The 24,272-nt window shown below is 38.6% G+C and overlaps 1 protein-coding gene across 1 annotated transcript; it reads right to left on the bottom strand.

The window, feature by feature from the left end:
• Positions 1–2,929: 2,929 nt before the first annotated feature.
• On the bottom strand, positions 2,930–10,104 carry LCOR (ligand dependent nuclear receptor corepressor). The gene is made up of 3 exons (XM_054382394.1): positions 9,867–10,104; positions 6,836–6,929; positions 2,930–3,899 (listed from the first exon to the last, which is right to left on the bottom strand). The coding sequence occupies exons 1-3, from the start codon at positions 10,102–10,104 to the stop codon at positions 2,930–2,932; spliced, it is 1,302 nt and encodes a 433-aa protein (XP_054238369.1).
• Between the last annotated feature and the right edge of the window lie 14,168 nt (positions 10,105–24,272).

Genomic DNA, 24,272 nt, shown 5'->3' with positions numbered 1-24,272 from the left:
TGCACCTGAATATTACAGACTAAATTTACAAAACCTACAATAAGGTAAAATATATATCTTTTGAATATTCAGCAGCTTTTTTTTTTCCTTTTTTTTTAACTTTGTTTTTATTTTTTTTGAGAGGCTCATGAAATTTTTTTTTTAAGGGACCACTAACTAATCTCAACCATGCTTCACAAAACAATAATGGCTATTTCATATTGCAGTTACCAACGTAATGCAATTAGTGCTTAAAAAATAATCTACACTTTTTTTTTTTCCTTTTTAAAACAGAGACCTTTGGAGGAAATATGGTTGTTCAAAAGCTTCTCAAGAAAAAAGAAAGATTACCTGAATATTAAATCATCACAGATCAAGTGTTGTGTTTAAAAGCTTTGCAGACATGAGTAGTACAATCTTCAGGTCTCAGGACATTTAAACTGAGAAAGTTACGAGTTTGGTTTGTCATCTTGTTTCTGTTGTTTTTTTTTTTTTTTTCTTTTAAATCCACTTTCTAACCAAAGCAAATAAAGAGTACTCAACTTCTCACTATCTATTTACAACTCTTAGCCTACAGTCTGAAATGACAAGACAAATTCTCTTTTAAAACTGCAGCATTAAAGGGTAGGCACACCATTCTTCTGCTGCACGATTGTCACCCACTTAAACATACACATACAAAATATTTAGGTTAGTAAAATGAGCACTCCACGTACACTACAGTGACAAGTTTTATAAAACTCAACTCATGTTGCTTAAATAAAGACAACTGCAAAAGGTTAAACCTCTCTGAACAGTAAAACTGTGTTGGTTGTTTTTTTTTTTTTCTTTTTTCAAACTTGCAGCAAACTTTCTATCATAACCTCCAACAGCAGATGAAACCACATGTTTAACTGCATCTTTATTGCAATCACCAGCTAAACTGGAATGTATTGCAGAGTTTGTAGACTGCTACTGAGCTTAAACTGCTTTAAATGCCAAGATGACAACTAGAGAGCTATGAGGAATCAGGATTTTCAGTACTAAGATGTACTAAGTAAACAAAACCAAAGTATCCTTGGGGCCAGATGCCCAGTCCGTGTCAAAAATGAGCAGTGCATATTTAAAACAACAGCAATGGTGTGCCTAACCTTTGAAAATAGGAAGTTGCTGGGGAGGGGGAGAGGCTAATAGAATCAGTAGTTCCAGAAGTCATTCAGCATCCCTAGGGGCTATCTAGGCCACCCTCCCATGAACTCTGAGAAACCACTTTCAATCACTGACACTACTTAATGCTCTCACTCAAATGCTTCTTTTGGTTGTGCAAATGGGGGGAAAAAAACCCAAGGGTAACTCTATCTACCTTCTGCACAGATTAAGACCAAATTGCTTCCACCTGAAGAACCAGCAATTCTGATTTGGTCATGTTGTGGTAAATCCAGTAAGCTCCACCTAGTTACTGACCACTCCAGCAGAAAGTATCAAAGATAAAAGTTCTGTACAAAACTTCTCCTGGATCTCCATATAATGATAAAGATATCATCATATTTAAAAATGAAAAAAAAAAAAAAAAAAAGGATTTGTGGTTTAAGGAGTGCTTTTACGGTGTTTAAATGCTTATTCTAGCATGTGCTAAACCACTATCAAAACAGATTAAATAAAAACAACAACAAAAAAGCAGGACTCAGATTAATTCCTGCTACTGGCAACTGTAATATTTAAAAAGGAAACACCCATTCATTGAGTGTTCGACCCTGACAGTATTACAGATAGATATGATGCCAAGCCTCTGAATTAGACCAGGCTACCAGTGTTTTGCTTCTTCCCTGAACATTAACAAGCTCCTTCACTAATGTGGATATTTGGGCAGACTACTGAGGTTGTAACGTTTGAAATCACCATTTTGTGGGCTTTTTTTTTCCTCTTTTTTTTCTTTTTTTTTCTTTTTTTTTTTTTTCTCAGTATCACAGTAGTTTGTTACACAAATCCCCCTTCCCCAGATTAGAGTCATTTAAACTAGTTGTTGGAACCACATAGTTTAGTAAACTCAGGATCAAGGATCAAGTCTGTAAAAAGCATAAAGGTCACAAAGAACCATAGTTCTGTTATAATGAGGCATACCCTAATACATCATTTAGTGTACCCTGACTGCTCCTGACTGTGAGAAGCTTGTCTTTTGTGAGATAAGGCTACATCCTCAAGCAGGTGAGTCTAAGTATCACCCTTCAAAAATATCAAAATTACAGCGAAGGTAGTGTTAACTGACATATTCTGAAGGTAGTGTATGTAAGTTTTCCCTCCCCTCTGGGTGAGCACTAAGCAGACAATGAATGGTATGTTTAATTCAGAAAAAGTAGTGGAGAGCCTAATTAAACCAAATTGATTATCCATCTAAGAAACAGATCTGAGTTCAAGAGAGGTACCATTTCTAAATAACTTCATTTAGCTTAAATCTTTTAATCAACTGGATCAAAGAAAATGAGGGAGAAAAAATTTCTGAAACATTTTGAAGAATGACAGTCTGATTTTGACTTGAAAATTGCCTGGTTTTAGGGAAGTATCACTTTAACAAAGTGGACTTATTTCTATAAAGGCAGACATGAAAAATCCAACAACAGAAGTTCAGGCAGGCTCTACAGACAAGATGTCCACTTCCACAGATCTGCATTCTTTGTGAGGTAACTCAACTCTCTATTACAGAGAAACAAAAGGCAAAAAAAAAAAAAAAAAAGGGGGGGGGGGGGGGAGCGTGCTTGGGGCAGGTGAAGGAGGGAAACTGCACCATACCAGGCTAGAAAAATTTACAGATGCGACATTCAGAGCACACCTTTCACCTGTGTCCACAAGTCTATGGTAAACTGCAAAGGACAGAGCATTGCGGTAAACAGGAGAATCAGGTGTGCCCAGTGGTGGTTGAACTATGCAGTAGTGCTCACCCAGTTTGCAAAATAATTGGCACTCTACAACATCCCTACTCATCTTTCAATTCATTCGCACTTTGTGCTGCTTCTCCCTGGGGATCTAATTCAATCTTTACTGAAACATCCTGCCCCTCCGACCTCATTAATTTCATTTTTTTCTTTGGAGGGTTTTTCAAAGTGCCCAGCCTCTCTTTAACTTTGTATTCCAGTGTACTGTGGGGGATCCCATAAATACTTTGAGCTTTGGAAACACTCATTTTCCCGCTCATAACCACAGAGATTGCTTCCTCCAGTATCTCGCTGTTATACTGTCTGTATCTCCCTCTTTTCTTCCTAGGTTGCTTGGAGCCAGGATCTCCCTCTTGATCTGAGGTGGGATATGGCTGTCCAGAGGTAGACTGCTCAGCATCTGAGCCCCAGGAATCTGGTCCAGCATCCAGCAAACTTCTCCTGTTTTGTTTTGGAAGGATAGCCCTTAACTTTTTGCTAAGCGCGCTCTCCGTTTGTGAACCCATTACCAAAGAGCTATAGCTGTACTGGTCACCAGTGCGGGACTCCCATGAAAGGTCCATGCCTCGAACTTGTGGTATCTTTAAATCCACAGGAGACGAATGGCTCACGTCCTTTTTCCCATCCTGTTTAGTTTGAAGTGCCATTTTTTGAAAGGCAGAGTTTTCTGTAAGAAAAGGAAGGTCACTGATGTTGCTGAGTGCACCATTTCCCCTGAATTTCATGCGGCTGAAATTGAATTCGTAGTGTGGTTTTGCCCAAGAAGCCTCCCTGGATAATATTAAGTGCTGTCCATGATTCTGTAGTCCAGATGGCCCATGGCTGGCAACCGTAGAAAACTGGTTTCTGCTCAGCAGTTCTTCACTAATCTGGAGTGATCGAGCCAGCGGTACTTTAAGAGATGTGGAGTGGCCATAACCTTCCCTGGTTCCATCCTGCAAGCTTCTTGGAGGTACCCCATCACCACTCTGTAGTCCCTCCGGATGGTGCTGGCTGGGTCTCCCAGGTCGCCTAATTGGATGGAAGGAAACTGATGTGAGCAGGACTTGCACAGGTAGGGAGGGATGGGTGAGGGGGCCACTCCTTTATTAGAAGGCCTTGCTTGGGTAACATCACTTTGTGTTATTTATTTTTCTCTAAATTTTATTTTACGTTAATTTTTTTTTAATTTATTTTATTTTATTTTTATTTTTAAAAAAGTCTCAGCATCAGTCAGTTTTAAAACTTCTTCGCAAAAAAAAAAAAAAAAAAAGAGAGAGAAGCTTTTTGGGCAAAGGAAAAAAAAAATTGAAACCTGTTGGCTGGTCTCTGGTTGGGTTCACAAATTCTCGGAGTAGAAAAGACTTCGCGCAAGCGTCTGCAAATAGCACCTTAATTACAAAGTAGTGATCAATCGCCATAGGTCTACACACAACTGTGTTACTGGTGTGACGTTACCACTAAACAAGTACAGTAATAAAAGAGTAAGCCGAAGTGCAACATATTCAACATGCAAATATGACTGCCACCTGCAGCATCTACACATAGGTGGAAACCTTGGATGGCGTTTGCTTACATCATATTGATGAATCACTGCTCAGGATAAAAGAAGGAAAAAAAAAAAAAAGAACAAACAAAAAAAAAAGAACAAAACTGCTTAGCAAGCCTCAAAGGTATTTGCTTGACTTCCATTCAACACCAAAGATGAAAGCATGGATACTGCAGATCAAGGGAAAACACTGCATTACACTGAACTTAGCAAACTGCTCTCTTAACTAATTAGATATGTATATATTAGATACACACATACATAAACCCCTGATTCTCATTTGATATACAGCATGGCTAGGAAACAAATAAACAAAACAAAAGATCTTAGCTCCCCAACTGTCATCCAGATCAAGGGTTAACAGCAGAAAAAGCAGTATGCATTTTCACCATTTTCCTTCCGTCACAAGTATTCTTTCTACAACACAAAGTATAACTACTGCACAGAAATGAGTGTATTTTAATGCTTTGCTTGCTTAGCCCTTTGTAGTAACTAAGTCACACTAGTTTCAAAATCCACCTCCAAACTTCTCCATGTGCAACATACAGATTAGCTAAGAAACTAGTACATTATTCTGTTTTAATGCTCTGGGGCACTATACTGGTGTAAAGACCCCTTGCTAAACCAGCATTATTTAAGGACAGGATACGTACTGCTGAAAAGCTGCATTATTCTTTTCAACATGACTGGGATTAAAAAGTCTTTAGAGAAAAAACATCCACTAAAAGGACCTGCTAAGTAACATATCCAGTGCTTGATACATATGCTGCTAGCTTCTCTCCAGGATGCAAAAGGTCACAGCTGAAGTGAGTAACAAGAGTCAACAAGGATTCCCATCAAAATCCAGAGAAATGACTTAAAGTTTGCTGTTCAGAGAACTCTCTCGAGCACAGGGCATTCTCTGCCCCTTCTACAGCACGCATCTGCATCAGAATGCAAACCAGTGACTCTGTGCCTAGACAGAGGTCATCCTGGCAGCTACCTAGAACAGAGGGTCCTATGTGATTTCATTCATGCTAAAGAGACTGCCATTACCCTCCTGTCTGTACCACACACCTGTACAAGTAACCACAGGTGCCAGTACGCCATATCCTCTGCAGACCCATGGACCTGAGCAGGCCAGATGCTGGCCCTGTCATGCCTGGGTGCTGGACTTTGGCCTTCGCTTGATACACAAACAAGGGAACAAACAATACACAGCCTCCATGGCTTCTGCTGCCTTGCTAGGAAAACAAAGCTGGAGAAAAACCTGTTCAGAATTGAAAAAGAAATGCTGCTGGGAAAGGTGTATGCTAACGAGCTTTAAAAATGTACTCTGACTGAGGTTTTTTAAAAGGATTGACTATTTTACTAATAGAAATATTAAATCAAAAAGGTAACCTTGAAGGGAGAAATCTGAGACAGTAAACGTGTTTCCAAAGAGAAATGCAAAAGCTAAATCAATTGTTAGCAATACATGGGACTGGTGGTGGTGGCAGATTGTTAGTTTAAAAATTCTGAGTTTCTCAAAGGCTACTACAAAGCTAAATTCAGTAATTAAATAGCAGTTTAAACAATATGCTGTTTCTGTACTTCACTTAAAAGATTGCCTTCTATGGTAGCTTCCAGATAAAATTCTCCCATCAACACTGAAAAGCCCTCTTACGCTCAGACAGCCTCTCCAGTACAATTAACTCCATACTAAGAATCAAACAGCTTCTAAATGTATGCAAACAGTAACTCTTAGAAATATGAAATCTAAAAGGAATTTTTTTTAATAACATTCACACCTTGAACTGAGTAAGGCAAGGATAGTATATCACATATTTAAAACGACAACAAAAAAAAAAGAAACTAAAACAAAAGAAAAAGACCTCCAAACTTGTTCAGTGCTACAATACAATTTCAAATCCAAAAAGCCATGTTTGAAGTGTACTAAATTGCCAGACTCTCTCCCCCAGCCACTTGTGTTTTTTTAAGTTGTGGTTTATGATAGGAAATATCAACAAAGAGCATGCAGTTATTCAAATTTAATTCAGCTTGGTTCATCACTCAAAATCACGACTACCTCTAAAATAAGTTTTCCTGTTAGCTAACTTTCCCCTAAGTGAAATGAAATCTAAGTTACATTTAACTGAACTTGCACCTCCACAGACATCACTTACCACTAAACCCAAGAAGCAGATAATGGAAAGATCTTTGGCTTAGTACTAAATTAGTCAAAATAACAAATATGAAGAGTTCTTAACTGCACGTTTAACCTGTCTGTTTGCAGTAACTCTTATTTGGCAGGTGGGGTGAAGATATTTCCCAAAAGGTACAAGCTGTAGAACACATTACTCCAAAGGGTTAACACCAGAAGTTAAAATTAACAGGAGGTAAGCACACATTTTTAGTAAAACACAGTTTTAGAAGGTCATAGTAAGTTGCTCTCTCTTACCCATTTCCTGGAGTACTGGAGCACCCTGGAGAATGACTCAGAGAGGTGCTGCCGGAACAAGGACTCTTCTTAGTGGATAAATCAAGCACACCGTCTGTAGAGACAAAAGAATGGTTCAGTGCTTGAAGAAGCAGGACTAGCCATGTTGTCCCTTGACAAAACAAGTCTACAAGTCTCCTGGGCTGAAATCATAGTTAGTTCACAGAATTATTATTTATTTGTTTTAAAAAAATAAACTAAGGTTTGGATTTGTTTGTAATTTGGCTTACAAGTGACTTCAACATAGTCCTCAGAAGTCACAATAAAAATTGTCCAAATTCAAAGTTCTTCTGCTACAGGAGCTAGAAAATAAAGAATTATCTATAAATGACAGTTTAGGATATAACATAGTCCATTGCAAAGCTAACCCTGAGGGATCCCAAAATGAGACAATCTTCAAAGTCCTGAGATATTCTTCCCCTTTAAAGGGGGGCTTTAAGGCAGTATTTGTTTTTGTTTTTTTTTTCTTTATTCATACCTGTGTGGGAAAATTCATTGGACATTTCATACTGGAAACTCATTTTCAAATGAATATACACACAGAGAAATGTGAGATTTCTCCTCACCTGGCAGCTAGTTTCATCTTTTTTTTCCCATGTCTCCAATGGGTCCCTACTGGTAAAGCTGCTGCCTTTCCCCTCTTTGTTGTGCCATTTTAGTCCCTCTCTTCTATACATCAAATTATTTTTCAGGCTAGACCACTTCTTCCATTCTCACTAATGGCACTTCCTCACACTCACCCATGCTCCTCTGCAAGCCCTTATGTAAGCTCTGCATTTCTAGGCAACAGAAAAGGAAGAGCTTTTTGCTAGAAAAGCGTTGCTCCCACTGCACTGAAAAACTTGAAATTCTGGTCATTTTAATAAGGGCAACATTGTCATAGAAGCAGCACAGCCATCTGAAATTCCTGGAAACTCTGAAACGGGGAATTTATGAAGCAAAGATAAATTAAACCCACTGACAACGTAAACCAGATATTTCAGAGCTCCTCACCCTTTACATCTCATCAAGTAAATACCACCCAACACAAGAACAATGTAAGATGGCTTTCGGATTGCTCCAAAGTTCTCATTTGACATATGGAGAAAAAAACATGATAAACAGTGAACCAGAATTAACTTGCAGAAAGCTGTTCCACCCACTGCATTTGGGAACACACCATAACCTAAACTTAAGGAGGCAGAGAATTCAATCTTCCTTTTGAACAATACTTACACAGCCACAATACAGAGAAAGCAGATCAAGTAGCACCTCTTTTTCAAGAGGCAACACTAAAACAGCAACAGGCTGCTGCCAGAGGCACTTGCATCCAATGCTTCCTTTGTCAGAAGGGTCATTACAACCTAGAAGTCTCTAAGGGTAAGCAGGGCTAGCCTCATACCCCACAGAGAAGTTTGCAACTAGCTGGGTTTCCCTCAACCCACTAGAGCAGAAATATAACAATATGCACCACTAGCAGTTTTTTAATGACAGTCTGTTAAACTTCAAATTAATAACTTTGGCAAAACCTCTTTCCAATTACATTAAATGTAAATTGGAAAAAAAATTACACCAGCAAACAGATTACTGTGTCGTGTAATATGCACATGTTCTAATTCCATAGCAAGTGTTACGAACATTATAAATTATCTTACAGATTTTTCCTCACATGGCAGCTACAGAACAGCTCTTGTACATGCTTTAGTATTCACCATACAATTGTCTAATTAAAAAAAAAACAAAACCACAAAGCAGAAGCAAACCCAAGTCTCTTGTCTCTCTTTCACTGAAAAGCTTCACAATGAGAACATTTTAACATTTAAAAACATACCCTTGTGAAATACAAAAAATTATATCCAGCTAGCAACAAATACCTATCAGCTAGAGGTACAGGTCCTCACTTGAAAAAAAGACACCACACCATCTCTCACTGCAGTTTTGTAACTGAAGTGTGACAGCAACTTTCGGTAAGTGCTGTGAGTGCAGGAAGTGTCCACACACCCCAGCTGCACATTGTTGGAAACACAAAATGAAACTTTTTACAAAAGCCTTCATAAACATAAGGCCAAAGAATGAAGGAACATCTACAATTCTGTATTAGTTGGCACAAGGCTTTTTTTTTTTTTTTCCTGAAGGCACCTCTTCCACTTGAGGGTGGACAGCCTACTTTATTTGATAGAATAATTTTATTTTAGACACTAACGCATTTCTAAAGAAGGATGAAAAGGCTAATTTTAATCCCATCAGTAGCATACACTTATGATAACCTCTATTCAACAGTTTGAGGGGAAAAAAAAACCTCCACAACATTCACATGCTATAATCACACACATAACTTGCTTGTTAAAAAACATCTCTGATGGAAAGAAAGGTTTTCAAATTAAAACAAGCTCTGCAACACTGTTACAAGTTATTCAATCTGTGCTCCACAGAACAAGTCTATTTTTAAGGTAGAGAAGAAACATTTCTTCCAAATGCACAAACCTGGAAGTTTTGTAGGGTTCATGGGTATAATTTTTACAGCCTTCACAAAGCAAGCTCTCACAGACTTTCACAAGACAGTGTTTTCATGCTATGACCAGAAAGAACTGACTCCTTCAGTCAGACTGTGTACTGATGTTCAGAAAGGAGGCAACATTATAGTTTTCATGACCACATGAAAAGTTGTCTTATCACAGTGAACTTGTCTTATCAGCAAGTGTACAGCCTGTTTTGGCAGACTGTTTCTTGCAGCTCCCAGTAGGAACAGTAACACTTGCCCCCAAAGTCTGGAGCACATCCATCCCCTTTGCTCTTCTACAGTAAAGTTTCTCATAGCTATGGGTCTAAATTCCTTCCAAAACTCTCTTCTCTGCCAGCCACATCTAGCTGGTCATTATTTTATGTAAAAACATCTACCGCTTTTCTACTTTACATTTTATGTTAAAAGTGCAAACTTCTAGTTGTCTGCTTTTGCAACAAGAATGCCATTAATGGATTGCCACAGGATGCAAGACACTGGTAAGAGTCCTACCTTGTTCACTAGGTTCTGACTGAGACTTTCTGACAGTAAGGTCCAGAGGTGAGTCTTGGTCAGCCATGAGAAGTTTGCTGAGCACAGGGTTCTGAGCAGTTGCAGCCGTGGGAGAGGAGGCGACCAGAGATGCTTTCAGCAGGCTTTGGTTCTTTGTGCTATTGGGCTGGCTGGAGTCCTGAGTAGAGCTATTTTTTGAGGTATATTCAGCAGCAAACTGTCGGATCATTCGCTGCATGATCTCACGGGCCACTAGGGGAATATTGGGGTCAGAGACCCTAGGACTGTCTGCAAATATTAGAGATTTTTTTTTTTAAGGAAGCACTTTAAGTAAAACAGCTTTTATATTAAGTCATTGTTTATTTAAAAATAAAAATCTAGGGAAAAAAAAAAAAAGAGCCAAAGATAAAAGTAGTTTCTGTAGAAAACGTACTTTAGTCTTAGAACACTCGAACAAGAATCATTGCTGATTCTGATATAACCTTCCCAAAATAACAGTTTTCTACAAGAAATAAGCAATCTCCTCTTTTGTTTTCAAACACAGATCTTTGACCAGACCTTTAAGAGGTATGGAAATGGAAAGAAGAGCTAGACTCATGAAGAAAAGTATCAAATAACAAAGATCATTGAATTAAACAGGTTATTCAGTGGAAGAACAGAATAACTTACCTGCAGCTACAGGAGGGGAGGAGGGGGAATAGAGGTGCAGCAGTCCCCTACAAATTTAATGGGAAATAAAGCCCTCTGATTCTTCAAAATAACCCACAAGAAGATCAAACGTTCAAGTGTCTTCCATTTCCATTCTATGCATCCCTTTTAACATTTCTATCACTGTAATCAATGCAGCACCAGGTATAACCCAAAAAGCTTTCACAGATAAGAACCCCAATATGCGTACATGAAAAGTGAAGCTACTTCTAGAAGAGCTGATAAATCTATTAGTAAGAAATGTGAAGTGGAACAGGTAGACCTTCCAACTTATTTATATAAAATAGTACCTAAATACAAAGGTATTTGGGGCTATGGATGGCCCAAAAATATACTGGCAAAAAAAAAAAATCACTATTTTAGATCAGTAATTTGTGATGTCAAAGCAAAACTGTAGTTCCTAAATCACAGAAGCTAAGTCCTGCCACTTCACCTGAAACACTACTTGTGTTCTCTGGCCAAATCAGGTTTAAAATAAGAAAAAGGAAAACAAAATTAAAAACAAACCAACCCATAAAATAAAACAAATGAACCAATCCCACAAAACAACAAATCCACAAATACTCCAGAAATGGCTCAAAAGGTTTACTTTTCTATTTCTGAAGAAACATTCAGAGAAAATTGTGCAGTAGAAGACCAAGCAAATCTTTACTATTGTTCCATTTTGCGAGCTGCTTTTAAAGTGTTTACTTCCCCTTTTAAAAAAATTGCACAGGTTGAAAGGTAATCTATTGAGACTGAACTATTAGAGGCATTAGCAAAATCTTTTGTGGGACATCTCAACATTAGATTTGCCTTTTACCACTACTTTTGACAAAAATGCATCAATCTGACAAACCAGCTTTAGAGTAAAGGATGATTGACATGAAGGTTTGAGCATGTAAGCTGCCCACAAATTAGAGCAGCAGTAAGTAGCTACTCTGTTTTCTGATGAAAAAAATCATACCCAGCTTTAAATACTTAATAAAGTCCAAATTCCTTGCTGTTAAGTACAGCTTTCTAAAAGACCCTTATAGAGTCAACACATGTATTCTTAGAAGGGTACAGTGGCTAGAAACTTCTGAAACATTTATGTAAAGACCTAATAATTTTCTTGCAAAATCTACGGGATGTTTAATTGCTGCCAAGAACTAGTCACTAGAGTCTTAAGAACTCACCAGGAAATTAGCCAAACTTACAATTTAGGCACATTTATATTCTCCCAAATAGTCCAAAGACACAAGCCTGGAGAAGCAGAGAATTTTTTCCTGCTGTGGTAACATTTCTTCCATCTTCTATGCTCTCTAGTATAAACCCACTGAAGGATGTGTGAAAGACTCTAGGAAAGCCCAGAAGGACCCAAACTGATGACCGGATTGATGCCAAGTATTTGGCACATGCTTGTATCATGTACAAGTGGGGGCTGGCAGGGATGTAGGGCTCTATGCCACCTATGTTTTCTGAGGAAGAATTATGCCTTTACTATGCACCCATGCTCGTATGTACAATTCAGTAATGGTTAGAGCTGAATACATTTCCAAATTCTGGAAGACAATACTATGCATGCCTACTGGCTTGCATATTTAATCTGTAACCTCAAAGAATCAGCATAGGGGGACTTCACAGAGCTTTCTAGTGCTGCTCAAGATAAATTCTCCAATTTAGGACACAAAACTCAATTTTCAACCAAAAGGGTAGTTACCTAGCACATTAAATGCTTCTTGCTCAATATAAAGCCTCAATGTTAAAGACAAAAACTGTCCAAGTGTCCAGGTTTTAAAATAAAACCCACAAGCAAACAAAACACAAACAAACCAACTACCAAAACAACAGTAAAAAACCCAAACAAATAAAAAACAAGAAAGGAACACCCCACATATACAAATAAAACAGAGACTCTCAGGGAAGAAATATACAGCATATATTTATCAGCTATAGGCTAAAGCAGTACCTCTGAGCTTTAAAGCCTTAGTAGCTTGTATGTATATCTATCTGTCCTGAAACCTCAGAAGAGCAGTATCAAACAAAAAAAGGTATGATTTCATTGAACCTTCAAAACCTTCCTATCCTGCCAATGGACAACTAGGTATTATCACTCTTCTTTCACTGGCAAGTGTAAATGCTTGAAAGAAATGCCACAAAGCAGAAAGTGATAAGATTCCTGGACAGTAAACCAGTTCAGAAAGTTTGCTGATCCTGCTCATTACTTATATTAAGTGCATGAGTGCACATCCTTGACGTGCAACAGGCATCTGTTGCAGAACATCTGCATTTTCTCTGATCTGCCTGGGCTATAAAATACCAGTCTCAAATGTTACTGGCAGTGAGGATGGAAAGAAAAGAACAAACAAATCACTGGCATGAAACCAGGAGAACTAAGCATCTCTGTGCAACATCAGAGTTCTACCTCTTTCTGTCCTCTTTGTGTATGACAGTGCCTGGGGATCTTATGGCAGTGGCATGAGTTAGAATAATCTTTCAAGCAATCTAAATACAGCCAAGCTTGACAATGATGCATTAAGGATTCAGAACTGACTTCCTGCCGGGCTTTTTCCCCTCCCTTATTACTCTTGCACCAAGCGTAGCTCCTGCCAGAGGAAGGAAAGCAGAGAACGTACTAAAAAAAGTTCTCAAAGATGCTTAGACGTGTGAAGTAATTTAATCATCCTCATTCTGTGTATCTGACCATGGACAAAGTGTTAAACCCCTCATTAGCACACTGCAATGTTTGCCAATAGATTTTCAGCACTTAGGAAAGTATGCATTTCTAATAAGATATGCACACAAGCAATACATACAAATTTAAGCACAATGTTAAAGGGATGAAGTCGTTAATAAACGACTTGGAAGTGATGGAGCTTCATTTTCTTTTTCCTCTCACCCAGCCAGCAATATGGACAAAAACGTATTTTCTCTAGATTTTTCTTTTCTTAAATCCTTTCTGGATTTAAAGAGAGATGGGATAAATTTAAAAAAGCAAAAGGAAACCTTAACCTTAAAATAAAATAAAAAACCCAAGACACTGGAATAAAAGTATTATCTGAACTATCAGTAGTAATTCAATAGCTATCCTTCCTACTATCCTGCATGGTTTTATACTTTATGCAATACATCACAATGCATAGTTTGTATTTATTCAAGTCATAAAAGAACGGCTAAGATAACTCTTATCTACTTAAAACACCTTTAAATATTTTGGTCAGCAGGAGAAAGGGCTGAGGACTGGCTACAGCAATTTCTAATTTGTTAAAGTGAAGCCTCATGCTGTCCCCAGCAGACAGGTTGGAATTACTGATTTGGCAGATTTTCTGACACATGGGTTAGACTGATAAGTACAATGTACTCTCATTCAGGACGCATTTGGAAGCAGCCTCTGGATCCCTGTGTCTCAGATTGGTAGAAAACAACTAAATTAGTTTTGTGCCTTCCTAAGAGCAGAGAAGAGATTCAGAGAATTTGGATCTACTATTATTGTCCTGTGTATTCTGCAGTACTGATATTACAGACCTTTTGCTGATCATGCATTGAATTCTCTCTATTTCCCCCTTAGCACCATTCCAACAGTATTTTATGCCGTGGATTGCTGGGGTGGGCAATTGCTACAGACCTCAGTGAGAGGACTGCTGGCCCTTAAGAAAAACTGCATTAGTACAGACCCCATTAAAATTTAAACCCATCCAAACCAAACAAACCCAAAACCAATCGAGCAACAACAGAAAACCGAAAAACAAACAAAGAAAACCCCACTGCCACGTGTCCCTCCTTCCAAACAGCCTGCTCACCTAAACATGGGTTTCATTGCTGGGTAAGATCTGACTCATTCCTCCAAGAGTGAGGGGGAAAAAAAAAAATTTTCATTTTTCGCATGGAGACATTTGTTTTAGAGTTAAATATGTTATACTCTTCCTCTGTTCCAGGCCCATATTGTTTTATTGCTTCATGATTTGAGAGTCAATTTTTACTACTAATATATAAGACAACTGAAAAACATTGAACACACAATGACAACTTGAACGTCAGATCTTTGATAGCTGCATTGCATGCAACATGACCAGTGAGATACACCCTTTTCCCCCCCATTCAAACCAACCTTTTCTGTAAAAGACTGCATTGAGGAATTCTTCCGCTTGCCTTTCAAAACGAATGATTTTTGCTTGCTCTTGTCTAAGCAGAGCTTCTTGTCCAGCTTCCGAGGCTGGCTCATCCAGACTGACTAAGTGTTCCTGCAAAGATATTTAATATTTGTAAGATCTTCCTGACTCCAAAATGAATAAAGTTCCTTAGGCATTAAATATTCTACTAAATTCAGCACAGAATTGGATCTATTGACATCACAACTTCATTTTTGACTGCTCCAGAACATGGTATTTTGTCCTGGTTTTTTTTGTAAATGCAGTAGAAACCTGTAAGATTTCATAGTATTATGGGAAATAAGAGCCTATTAGGAAGAAGATTTAGATCCTTTACAACATTCGAATGCAAATTTCTTATCTAGCACTTGTTCTTTGGCTATTACTTTTAGTTCAAAGAAATAACTGAAGGCAAAAACAGCAAAGGTTTTCCTTAATTTAAACAGCATTCATGCAAACTGTGCAACTAATGACCAGCACTGACCAAAACTAGGCTCAGTAATAGCTACTTTTAAGTGAACAAAACAAGTTAGCTGTTTACAACACCCACAATGAATTAAAAAATGTTCTGTCTCTTACAACTGGAAGCAATTGTGTTTATCTCAAGAATATTTCAAAACAAGTGTTTCAACTCAGGTAACTAAATTGTGTGAGAAGCCAGGATCAATTACAGAATCAGAGAATGTTAGGGGTTGGAAGGGACCTCTAGAGATCATCTAGTCCAACCCCCCTGACAAAGCAGGATAATTACTCTTTTTGAATACAACTAAAGAAGCTGGAAGACAGTGGTTAAAAATGTATGAAATCTAAATGCTTGGATTTCCCCCCCGCACCGTAAGACACACACCACATTTCTCATTTCTTTCACTTTAATACCTTGTTCCTCCTTAGGAGAACAATCTCTTTCCTAGCCCTCTTCCTCCATTTTCATTTTAAACTGTATTAAAGTAACCTGTATTTACCTACTGCAGGAACACATACACAACACTCTTTGGGTTTAGGGAGTGTTTTGTTTTGTTAACCTTTACAAAGTATCAGTTACCATAATACCTAAGCTACAGCTGTTTTTTTAGCTTCTATTGTACAAGCTGATTTCAGGTTCATATCCTCGTGAGACTAGAAGGGAAGGAAAGCACTGGCAATTGAAGGACTGGCAATACAATTCACAGTAAGTGAAAAGAAGTCATTCTTAAGTTTGTATTGTTTCAACATCAAGAAATTTCACGAAACAAGGTTACATAAACAGCCCATAGTAAATTAACGAACACAGCAGTCACATGAACTACGTGCAAAGATTAATGATACGAAATGCTGTGGACTCTGGCCTGAACAACACAGGCCCTCACATTCAAATTTGTGACTGAACAGATTCCAAAAGTTCCCCATCAAAAGTAAACAGAGATGCCATCTCATACAGGGTATAGAGACAAAGCAGTATCTTATGCAAAATCCAAAGATGAGGAGAATGTGATGACAGAGGTGGCAGATGAGTAAACAATGTATTCGCTGTGAGGGTGGAAGTAAAGACCTCACAGAGCGACTGATGGAGAGACTCCAAGCTTGCTCTCAAACTGTTGGCTGTCATAGGAAAGATTAGTGGTTTTGAGATAGTCTTAAAGAATATAAATTCAAACCAACAGGTTAACTGTAACAAAAGCATTCACCTCTGTGCCAGGTAGACTTGTACCAATAACCAGCAGCAGTGCTCCTGTGGTTCACCAGCATTTTGTGAGCACACTGAAAATTCAGCTGTACTATTTCTTATATTTAAAACATGTGAAGTATCTGAACAGGCTCTCACAACTAAAATATTCATGGTGAAAAATCCCAGTATTTTCCTAAGAGTTCCTCTTCAAGTGAGACTTCTTGGAATATATTTGCATTCTCTTTTGGAAGCTGTGTTTCTGCATCAGACAAAGTTTAATGCAGGATGTGCCTGTGCTACTGACAGCCATTAGGCATTATCAGGACAATTGTAAACTCAGCTTATCAGTTTGTGTTAAAAGTAGACATTTGTGCAAATTAACTAATAACAGAGATAATCTAGGCACACAGATGTATTAGAACAATTGCTGAAATATCTGAGTATTTACAAACTGCTTTAAGCTTTACTTTAAAAGGAACCTCCACAAACTGATGCAGAGAGATATGGCTACATAAGATCCTTTTGAGTTAATTAGCATGCTCTAGTTAAAGTCCCACAAGGCATTGCAAAAAAACCCTTTCTTTTTAATTTACAGATACACAGACTGCATCAGGTTGGAAGGGACCCTCAAAAATTATCTTGTTCAACCTCTCCTACAGCAAGCAGGGACTCCTCCAACTAGATAAGCTGCCCAGGGCCACATCAAGTCTGACCTTGAATGTCTCCAGGGACAAGGCTTCAACCACATCCCCGGGCAACCTGTTCCAGTATTTTACTACTCTTATTACAAAGAACTTCTTCCTTATGTCCAACCTAAATCTACCCTACTCCAGTTTAAAACCACTGCCCCTTGTCCTATCACCACATGCCTTTACAAATAGTGTCTCTCCAGCTTTCCTGTAGGTCCCCTGCAGGTACTGGAGAGCCCCTTTAAGCTCTCCCTGGAACCTTCTCCTCTCCAGGCTGAATAGCCCCAATTCTTTCACAGCCTGTCTTCATAGGAGAGGGTGCTCCAGCACTCTGATAATTTTTGTGGCCTTCCTCTGGACGTACTCAGGCAGGTCCATGTCTCTCTTGTGTCAAGGGCCCCAGAGCTTCACATATTACTCCAGACCTGGTCTCACCAGAGTAGAGCAGCAGAATCACCTCTCTCGACCTGCTGGCCATGCTTCTTTTGATTCAAAGGACAAAGAGAGAATTTAGGATTGAAGGAAACATTACCTCTTCAATCTGATATGAAACTCTGCCCTTTGACAGACTTTGCAGTTCTGGAAGAAGCCTAAAATAAAAATAACCCTTGCCCGACACAGTGCACTTCAAATCTTCCTAGTACTTTGTGCAACTAAGATAATACATAGTAAGTACTAGCCTAGCAACTCGGTGGAAACAGAGTTCAGTGGCAGCATGCCTTGCTATAAACAAGTGTACTTTACATTACTCATAGAAAGGTAATGTATAAAGAGCACAATTTAATCTACCTAGGCTAACTAAAGCTGCACAATTTCTACATAGAGAAGGAATGAAGAAAAAGGGATCAGTCAGGAAAAAAACGTAAGTGGCTTACAATGGTGAATGGCTGAATAAAGGATCCGATTTCAGGAGAAAAGGGGGACAGCAAGGCAATGGCAGCACCTAGTTTTTACTCCTTAAACTAAGGAGCATGCATCTCTGAACATGTATGATTTTTGTCGATGTTCATGATAAGACACCAAAATGTGGAGAAATACAGTTTTATGTAAGAGTCAGATTTAACCTTGTGCTTCAGCTGTTTTCTGGCATTTGCAGTACAGCAAAAACATACTGGCAAGATTTGTTATAACCGTTATTTGGACCCACTATCCTCTGTCTTAACCTCTCACTCTGCAGTCCTGAATCATACTGAAGTCTTCAGTACTAGCATGCAGGTCACAGTAAGAAGAAAATTCTATCAATATTTAGATAGCATCATCATTGGTTACAAATGCCAACCAGTTACATTTGCATATTATTTATAACACAGCATTCATTCTGTTCTCTTTGTGCTTCTCTTCAGGTGGGAACCATGCCCCAGAGCATCCCTGGAATCTCATCAGCGAGCATACAGTACCACTATATTGAATAACATTAGCTTCAGGAAAAAACACCTGGAGTGACTTGCACATGGCTCCTAAAGGGCTAAAGCTCTTTTTGTATGCTAGGATATAGAGCATAAAGTCAAAGAACTTTAGAAATGCATGGCTCAGGTTCTCAAAATGCAAGGTCAATGCATGACCTTGAAAGACCACGTAATCCTGGACAGCCCAGCCTTGTCAGCACTAGTGCTGCATCCTCACTGAGACCCTCATTGTAGGAAACGTTGATACAGCAATTCTAAATGCTAAACTGCTGACATGAAGAGAAAGCTATGATGCAGGCTACTTCATAGAGATATGACAATGGCAGCTTCACGTTTAAGCCACAAGCAGACAAAGCAGGAAGCACCAGCAAGCTAGAACAGTGCAAGATCATTCCTGTCCATCTTCACAGAGAAAAGAGAGGGAGGCTTCCCACAGACCACTCAAACCCAACTGGCCAACCCATGGACCTTAGGATGCAGTCCAGCCTCCCATCCCACCCCTCAGCAAGATCAGAAACAGTAAGAAAGGAATGTTTCAGCATCGCCAGGTTGCCTTCTCCAACATTTCATTTGTCTTAAGACTGAATAGTGTTTTTAACTCCAGTGAAAAGGAGAATAATCTATGGGGGATTTTTTGTAGACAGACCTTAAGGGCATAAGGAAAGAAGACAGTCCCTGATATGTTCAAGACCAAGTTGTTCTTGTTGCTTTTATTTCAATGCTATTCAGTTTGTTTACATCTGTCTTAGAATGCTACACCCAGCTGAGGCTTCACCAGCATCTAAGTTTTCCTCTCCAGGTATTAAGACAAACGCCTTTCCTAATACAGCCCCCAAAATAGTTCACTATTTTTACAATGCTATCACTTTTCAGGCACCTGCAACTTGTCACTTGAGAAAACAAGTTTGTCTGTCCCATTTCTCCAATTTATGAAGATCACTTTCAACTCCGAGCATGTCCTTTAAAGCGTCTACAGCTATTGCCAGCTTGGCATCACTTAAAAATGCAGATAGTTTAATTAGTTTTAAGACATCACTCACTACTGAACATACATACTTCTATAGTAAGAAACAGTATTATTTCCTTATTAAGATGATTAATGTCAGATTTATCAAATTCAAAACAAATTGAACTTGGCTGCTCCATAGCTACTGAAAATCACTTATCTATAGTAGGGAGAGAGAAAAAAAGAAGAAAAAAAAAATCAGTGTTAATGCAATATGCTGACACTGTCATTTATGCAAAAGCAAAACTGTAACCCCGCATTACTACTGAACACAGCTGGAGATTATCACAAGCAGCCTCTTCAGGTTTCAGCCTCCACATCAAATTATTTTAAAACCAGCCAGTACAAAATTGACACTCTAAATGCTTGAGTTTTAAGTGATGAAATCCATTAAAAATGTTTTAAAGCATCTTCCAGTGCACTTAAGATCTCAGTACTGGTTTAAACATCTTCTAAAGCCATAAAAAAAAAATTGTAAGAGTTCTGCAACTTCAACTAATTTTCAGATATTTCCTTTGCCACCTTCAATTACTCTACAAGTTAATGTGGCAGCTTCACTTTGGAATTATTCAGACACTACATTAAACACAGTTTACTTCTTATTGTTTATATTCCTCCATAGTGAAAAGACATCAGATTCAGAGGCTATGACTAATAATAATCAAATAATGACATATTACCTTTCAGATATTTGTGTAAAGCAATTACTTAAAAACTTTCCAAAATACCCAAATCATACCCAAGTAACTCTGAATTTTAAAATTACTCCTTCAGATGCTGCACCCTATCACACTTCTTCACAACTGAAGCCATCATCAGAGGTCCTTACACTGAAGCCCAGGTAGTTTTATGGCACTTTGGAGATCAAGCTCAACCTTCTGCCATCGCCAGCATGAGACTCCAGAATATGCTCCTAGAAGTCATTTTCTCTCTTGCTATTTTTGTAGCTTAAATATATCTATAAAATAGTTAATGTGCTTAGGAGTATTATCCATCTTGTTCTGCTCTCACCAACCAACGAGATTAGTTGTGTGTGTGCCATGTCCCCACCCTCCTTTTTCTCTATACAGATGAATTGTTTTATGTCGCTTTAGACAAGAGTGTTTTCTTTTCCAAATGAATATACTCAACTGAATTCCCTTTACTGATTCTTTTTTACAGTTTCTCTTCTTACTCTTGATACTTTCTCATGACCTTACCTATCTGCACCTTTCTCTTAAAAAGAGAAACCATTTTAAACTAGGCTTGAACTCCAACTATGAGCAAATGAGAGTAGAGACTACCTCACTTGATACAAATACTCTACACAGAGCCACAGATTTCTTCTGTAATGACAACTCTATCAGTTCATTTAACAAGTCATACTGAAAAATTAAGAACCATAATTGAAAAGAGATAAGTCAAGTACACTTAAAATTCAATTCATCTGTACTGATGAGTCTTCTCTGTACCACAACCTTTTAGAAGTAAAAGCTTCACAAACAAAAAACTCAACCACTCTGAAACTATACTACCCTAAATTTTCCCTGTAAAGGATAAAACCCACAAGGAACTGAGAATTACCACATGTACAGATTATCCAAATGAAAATTCACAGGGTTTGGTCAGCCTGCTTCCTCTCACTATGAGTATGCAGCTAGAGCTGTTAATGGTCTTTTTTTTTTTTTTTTGGTCTTTCATGTCCATTAGTGTACCCAGGCATTTTTCCACACAGGCACTCATGTTAATAATTTGGTAGCAGCTTCTCTGATCATAGCATACTGAAACAGTTGTATATTCTGCATCACATGATGAAAGAAAAAAAAGGTCAGTTACTAAAAAGCTTTACATTAGTACTCATAACACTTTGGATTTGGGCAAAAAAAAAAAAAAGTCTGGGAAGATTTTAGCTCCCTTAGTATTTTATTATCCCTTTCAAATGAAGATGCTTACATCCATTTTTCCATCAAAAACTGTCTTGTATTTTGACTGCCAAAAAATCCATACATTTGCTCAGTACTTGCAAGTAGAACTACAGCTACAAATAAATTAATCTTTTCAGAATACTTCAGCAGATGGTTCTCCATCCTTTGGAGAATTCATGTAATTGAATCCAATTGCTTGTAAAAGCAAGAACCAACATTGCTGAAATGGGTGGGAGAGTTAAGTGGAGGTTTTTCCCTCCCCTTAAACAGCTCTGCCAATAAACTAAGATCGGCCTCCAAATCTTAGACTGCAGTCCAGAACTCAGTTCTCCTTAAGCACAACTACTGGTCTGGTAAGTTTTACATAGTTCTTAAATGGCAATGAAAACCAGGGGGAAAAAAAAAAAAAAGAAACACTGAAGGTTTTAATTGAACTTGTCAGAGCAAGTACCTTTGTGTCATTCAAAGATGAAAATCAAGTACACTGATTAATTATTCCAGTAACCCAAAAAGGGGGTGTTGGTTGAGATGTACTCACTGGAAAAAAGGCCAGCCACAGCCACACACTGTTGTAATATGTGGTTTGCTCCCAGCTACTACATCAATTACACACCTCTTAGTTCTGTAAATCAGCACTGTACAAGCACAAACCCAAATAGTTCCACTCCAGTTCTTTTCCTAAAAAGGTAAGAAGAAGATGCACATGAGCAATAACAATAATATAAAAGGCAGAATAGAGGAGTTGCATAGAAAGCACAACTGCTGCCTCTTTGTGCACAGGAACACACAGGTTTTCCAATCACAGAAGACTGAGCCTGCAATTCCCTAACAAAAAAGAGTTAAAGATATCAGTACAGATGCTGAATAGAAGAGATTTCAAATAAACTAGCACCATTTCTAACTTAGTTCAGTCCATCAGTTGAGGACTGCCTGTCATTTGGCCAAGTATCAAATGACGTGACAAACTTTTTTGTAACAATTAAGTTTCTGATGTTTTAATTCCAATTACAGTGCTGTTAAATCCATACTGTAAGACTCATATTGGAATCTGTATTGCAAGCTAATAACACTAGCAATGGCCAGCAGCACAGAAATTTGGTGTACCCTGTCATCTCTCAGCTGACAAGAGCTCACTAGGCCTAAAGGAAGCCATATTCTTCCCTCAAAAATAAAACAAACAAAACCCAAACAACATACCAAACACCCAAAGCCCCCTAACCCGACAGAACTGGGAGACAGGGAGAAAAACCACAACCAAACAACAACAGCCCACAAACCTAACTAAAAATTCTACATACTCCAAAGAAGCCCCATGCCAATCATGAGGAGAATCACTAGGATTAACAGAGAAGTCACAAATCCGATTTGAATGGACTGGTTCACCCTTCTTCCCCACTCCCCCAGCCAGTGATCTCTGGCCATACAGCAAATAAGCTTGTGCCCAAAGCTCTCTTTGCTGTCTCTGTTTATCAGTCAGCTGTGAGAAAAATGGTTTAAACCTCTACTTTTGGCTACTGAAATGTGAAGTGACAGAAATTCCTTAGGTTTCTTTTTCTGGAAATCATTCTACCCAAGCCCGTAGTGGCTGACTGACGCTCTCACAGCCTTTCTTAACTCACATTTCTCTCCAACTGCTCAGAACTTAGAACCTTGCCCTTCACCTAGTGCCCCTGCCTAGTGATGCTGCATGCCCCTGCTGCGTTCTCTTACCAATCTGTACACAATCCTAAAATCTCCTTAGATCCCTGATGCTGAAACACCATGGAACACATCAGAAGTACATCTTGCCTTTGCCCTACTGAAAAGCCACTGGAGTACAAGGAGTAACTATGTGAGGTACCTTAACATAAGTGAAAACTACCACTAGCATAAGGAATACATTGCCAGTTTTTCAGTGGTACTTACAATCACAGGCTACATTTACTATGTGAAACGAGAAAGAAAAGCCTAACAAAGTACATGAAAATATAAATAGTCTCAGCTTCTGACTAAAGGTTGTTTAGAAGCTAGAAAAGGACAAGACAACCACTGCACACTAACCAACACACTATGCAATGGACATTCACATTCCTAGTTTTTGTCCTAACAACCAATTTTCAGGACCTTTATTTTAGTTATTGTGGACCTATGAGGACAACTGAAAAGTAAACTGTCTGTTTGAAGACCTGCTCATACACGGTTGGATTCCCCTGGGCTATGACCACTCTCTGACTGCACCACAAAATTTCCAGATCAGTTCAGTGGCTTAACTAGAACTGTGCTAAACATGGAGTTTAGTCTTTTTGTGAGGTGGCATAAGCAAAACAAGACAGAACTCCTTAAAGCACAAGCACACATACAGCTTACCTGCTGTCAGTCTCAATGGAAGTATGCCTTAGATCCACTCGAAATGCAGGAATTCCTAACCACCACTCCCACCCCTTCACAAAAACTGTAGTACAAAACCAAGCATAAACTGGCAACATAGCAATGATCAATGTCAACAACGTACTTCCTTTATGAGCAAGCCACACAGCTATACATGGTAGCTGCTGCAGAGGAAAGACTGCTTTTGTTTCGTTCTTAAGCTGATAAGAGATCCACTCCATGCATTGTTTTACATTGTGCAGGAAGAAGTAGTAGTTATGAGTTCCAGCAATGATGTTTTGCCAAGACAGATGAGCCTTCCTTCCTATGCCACACAACAATCATTATTTCAACACGTGTGCTGGCCAACAATCACATATAGCACGGTAGCCTTTGTTTCACATACAGCTATAATCTCCTTAAGAAAACAAACTGCAAGTTTATTATGTTGGCAAAGCTGAACTGCCCATGTTTTAGGCTCTGACTTGGTTGTAAACAAGCAGAGTACAAAATCTGCCACATATATGAACCCTTTAATAAAAGGATATATCCCGCAGGGAAAGAGATTCCAAGATATAGAACAAGACTCTAGG

This window comes from Indicator indicator, chromosome 7, assembly GCF_027791375.1.
Source record: "Indicator indicator isolate 239-I01 chromosome 7, UM_Iind_1.1, whole genome shotgun sequence".
Lineage (NCBI taxonomy): Eukaryota > Metazoa > Chordata > Aves > Piciformes > Indicatoridae > Indicator > Indicator indicator.
Note: the sequence above shows the minus strand (reverse complement) of the source record. Positions and strands in the feature narration are given on the sequence as shown.

Excerpts from the sequence above, each read along its gene's own strand:
- LCOR (XM_054382394.1), bottom strand. The coding sequence starts at position 10,104 with ATGCAGCGAATGATCCGACAGTTTGCTGCTGAATATACCTCAAAAAAT. Across the intron at positions 6,930-9,866 it reads GTCAGAACCTAGTGAACAAG|ACGGTGTGCTTGATTTATCC; the intron begins GTAGGACTCTTA and ends TTGTCTCTACAG. Across the intron at positions 3,900-6,835 it reads TCCAGTACTCCAGGAAATGG|GCGACCTGGGAGACCCAGCC; the intron begins GTAAGAGAGAGC and ends CCATCCAATTAG.